Below are 4,357 nucleotides of genomic sequence, written 5' to 3' on the forward strand. Positions count from 1 at the left end.
AGTTCTATAATTACTGGGTGACCTGGAGTCATCCAGTATTTCCTTTTTTTAATTTCTGTTTTTTTAATTTTTTAAAATGTTTTTATTTATTTCTGAGAGAGAGAGAGAAAGAGAGAGAGAGAGAGCATAAGCAGGGGAGGGTCAGAGAGAGAGGGAGAGACACAGAATCTGAAGAGGCTCCAGGCTCTGAGCTAGCTGTCAGCACAGAGCCCATCATGGGGCTCGAACCCACAAACCGTGAGATCATGACCTGCGTGGAGGTCGGACGCTCAACCGACTGAGCCACCCAGGTGACCTTCATCTAGTATTTCTGATTAGCAGATTCCCCAATATAAAAGAAAGATAATAAAATGTGCACCACCCAAGCACTTTGCTTATGGTAGCTAGTTGGAATATTATATGTGTAAATAAAGCCCAATACAAATATTAATAAAATGCATTATTATTATACATGTTATTAATTATATTTTTTACATTGTTAGAGTAAGAAAAATAAATTATTACTAATCATAGTATTCACAGTAATATAACTCATAATAATAATGATAAGTTCAGGACATCTAGATTATCACAACTCTGAACCTAATTAACAAAAGGAAAATGAGATGAAACTAGAATGAGTAGAAAGTAATTCTTTCCTTTTTTTATTTTAATATGTATTTAATTTTGAGATAGAGAGAGAGAGAACACGTGCATCAGCAGGGGAAGAGCAGAGAGAGAGGGAGACAGAGGATCTGAAGCAGGCTCCACAGCAACAGCAGGGAACCCAGTGAAGGGCTCAGACTCATGAACCTCAAGGCCATGACCTGACCCAAAGTCAGACACTTAACCGGCTGAGCACCCAGGCCCTCCCATACTGACTTTTTCTTAATCACCAAAACAAATATTTGAAAGTTAAGCGTCTTGCTTCTTGATGTTTTCAAGAAGCAAGATGTTTACAATGAAAGTGAAGAATATTTATGTTTTATTATTTTTGTCATTTGTTTTGGTTTTATTTATGTTCATTTTGTTTTAAGATTAAAATTCAAGAACAAGGTGCAACACTGGATCTGGCACCAATTTGACAAGATCAAAGCTGCAGGAGAATGGACAGTGAGGTACAGAGAGATGGAGGGATCTTGGATTTGATTGATGATGCTTGGGAAAGGGACAAGCTGCCACATGAGGATGTTGCAATACCTCTGAATGAGCTTCCTGAACCTGAACAAGACAACAGCTGCACCTCAGAATCTGTTAAAGAAAAAGAAATGAAGTGAACTGACATAACTTTATAGTATCTCCATGAGAACATTCTACCCCCGACGCTCCCACCGCCACTGCCATAAGAAACTAACCCCTGGCTCCTTTGTCATGGATAGATATTTTATTTTATTTTTTAATGTTTATTTATTTTTCAGAGAGAGTGAGAGAGAGAGAGGAGAGAGAGAGAGAGAGTAAGTGCACGAGCAGGGGAGGGGCAGAGAAAGGGGGAGACACCGAACCTGAAGCAGGCTTCAGGCTCTCAGCTGTCAGCAGAGATCCCAAGGCTTGGCTCTAACTCACAAACCATGAGCCCAAATTGGACGTTCAACTGACTGAGCCACCCAGGCGCCCCCACGGATGGATATTTTAAAAATACATGAATACAAAATATTTTCTTTCAGTCTCCTAATTCAAACCCTTAAGTGATAAATCCACACTCAAAAATATACACTCATTAAGTTTGTGGCAGCAACCTGCAATGTGAAAATTCTCACCAGAATGAGAAACTGATGGAGGTTTCTCAGGAAGGAAGAATATTTGGCGCTTTGAACCTAAAATATTTCAGTCACTAACTTGTGTTTGAATATGACTGGTTGAACATTTCCCTTTACCTCTGATTTTTGCTTTACTCTCAGAGTTTAGTGCTTCCCAACTACTTATATGTGTCCTTTGACACTGGTGATTGAAGACACAAGAGGGCAGGGCAAAGAGAGGAAACCAGAGGCCAGGAGATCGCTGACTTGTCACGTGCTGCCACCGTGAGGAGCATTCTGAGTGGCGGTGTGTAGCACCTGTAAGTCTACTGGGTATATGGATGACCCATTCACTGATTGCTGGGATCCTTAAAGTTTCCCATGGTATTTTCAAACTTTGGATAAATTCTCTGCTCTCCCTCCAGATGAATTGGTACCACTGGAAAGGACCTTTGGCTAGCTGGACCACTGGTTTTACCCAGTTACAAGATTTCGTATTTCTCAAAGCCCTTTCAGATATAATGGAAACATCACAAAGTCAGCATTTAGTTCTACATTTGTATAATAAGTTGTATTTTGAAAAACACATTCATGGACATTTACCTCCTGGAATAATTTGCCTCTGTTATGTGGTATCTCTTGTTTTCTTATTTAGGTTGTGAACTCTGGAAAAAGGTCCTCTCTTGTCTTTCTGTATCCATCATTAAAAAAAAACTAGGGGACGCTTAGGTGGCTCAGTTGATTAAGTGTCCAACTTCAACTCCGGTCATGATCTCACAGTTCGTGGGTTTCAGCCCCGCTTCGGGCTCTGTGCTGACAGCTAGCTCAGAGCCTGGAGCCTGCTTCCGATTCTGTATCTCCCTCTTTCTCTGACCCTCCCCTGCTCATGCTATCTCTCTGTCTCTCAGAAATAAATAAAACATTTAAAAAAACCTAGAAACAATGAAAATAAATAAATAAAATAAAATTCAAGAATAAACACCTTTTCTTTTTTGGTCTTCCACTTTCTGCAGGCACAGGCAGACCGATGTCAACTTTAATACAAATGTAGAGCAGCTTTGTTTTATATAACTCTGCCGCCAAATGTAGTGGATACAAAGCCTTTCCTTCTTGGTTCACTGCTTATGTATAATGCAAATCTTGTGATAGCTCAGCAAGATATCGTAAAGCATAAATGTCAGATTGATTCAATTGATAGTATCTGTAATGTTGGATTTTCTTGCATTTGAAAGCAGAGATGATGAGATGTTCAAAACATGGCTGAGTCAAGCAAACTCCTGTAGAAATGGTTCTGTCAATGCGCCATGTGATTATTCCTCTAGTGTCACCTCACATAACCACTGCCAAAATAACCTCTCTAAACACATTTTATCCTGCCACTCTGCTGCTTAAAGAGTTATAATTGATTCATACTGCTTACCACTTCAAGTTACAAACTCATACTTCATTTATTTATTGAGTCAACAAATATTTATTGAGTTCCTACTATAGGGTGAAACCATTCGAGGGACTGGAAATACAGTGGTGAATAACACAGACATGCTCAACGGCCTTGCATTCTATTTATCTAATTCTCTATATTCTATACTTAGTTTACCTAACTCAAGTCTATTATAGTTATCCCACCTATCTTTGTATATCCTCACTGCTCTCCACTTACAAAATGTAGGTTTTATCCATTCTTTGACTTTCAACTTACTTTTTTTTTTCTTTTTTAGCTTTAGTGAAGTTGAAGAAAAGGAAAAATTCTTCTCTGACCCTTCAAAATCTTCCAGCTGGACTAATAATTAAATTTACATGAGACACATTAACATGAGGAAAGAAAATAAATATTTATTACATGAGCACAGAGACCCAATGATGAAATGGAGAACTAAAGAAATTACCAAGTCAGGACGTTTTTATAGGTTTTAGACAAAGATACAATAGATCTGTGAGGAACTGACAGGGCAAAGAAAACTCAACTTTGTTAAATTAGCAAGGAATTCTTTTTTTTTTTTTTAAGTTTATTTATTTAGAGAGAGAGAGAGAGAGAAGAAGAGAGGATCCCAAGCAGGCTCCACACCAGCAGTAGAGCCAGACACAGGGCTCAAACTCAGGAACCATGAGATCATGAGTTGAACTGAAACCATGAATCGATCGATGCTCAACCAGCTGAGCCACCCAGGTGCCCCAAAGCAAGGAATTCTAAACAGAATTTGGGCTGGGGTAGAAAATTAGTAAAAAGTAAAGTGTTGTTTGTAAAGCTTTCTGGCCCTGAATTTCCTATCTGTGGTGATAAAGATGTCTCTGTACCAATGGTACAGGAGAAATACCTTAAAAAATGGAGTTTATTTCCTGCTTTCAGTGGGATCGATGGGTGTCTGAGTGTCCTTGTACAGGCTGTCTCTTAAATAACTTTTATTTAAAATAATCAATATGCCAAGGTGGCACGTATTGGGGCATACTCGGGGCAGTACATTTTGGCCCTTTGCCCCTACAAGGTGTACTTGACAAAATTGTAAGATATTTAATATGTACTAGCATGATTATTTAACATATGTATACATTGTGAAAGGAATCTCTCCATCAAGTTAATTATGCCTCCATCACCTCACATATTTATGTTTGTTTGTGTGAGAAAACACTTAAGTTCTACTTTA

General features: G+C 38.6%; 1 protein-coding gene across 1 annotated transcript; it reads left to right on the forward strand.

The window, feature by feature from the left end:
• Positions 1-1,085: 1,085 nt before the first annotated feature.
• Positions 1,086-1,325, forward strand: LOC120247214 (anaphase-promoting complex subunit 13-like). Its single transcript, XM_039255022.1, is given in 1 exon segment — positions 1,086-1,325. A coding segment is annotated over 1 exon segment (240 nt).
• The last annotated feature ends 3,032 nt before the right edge of the window (positions 1,326-4,357 follow it).

Source organism: Hyaena hyaena, unplaced genomic scaffold, assembly GCF_003009895.1.
Source record: "Hyaena hyaena isolate Hyena2069 unplaced genomic scaffold, ASM300989v1 scaffold_507, whole genome shotgun sequence".
NCBI lineage: Eukaryota > Metazoa > Chordata > Mammalia > Carnivora > Hyaenidae > Hyaena > Hyaena hyaena.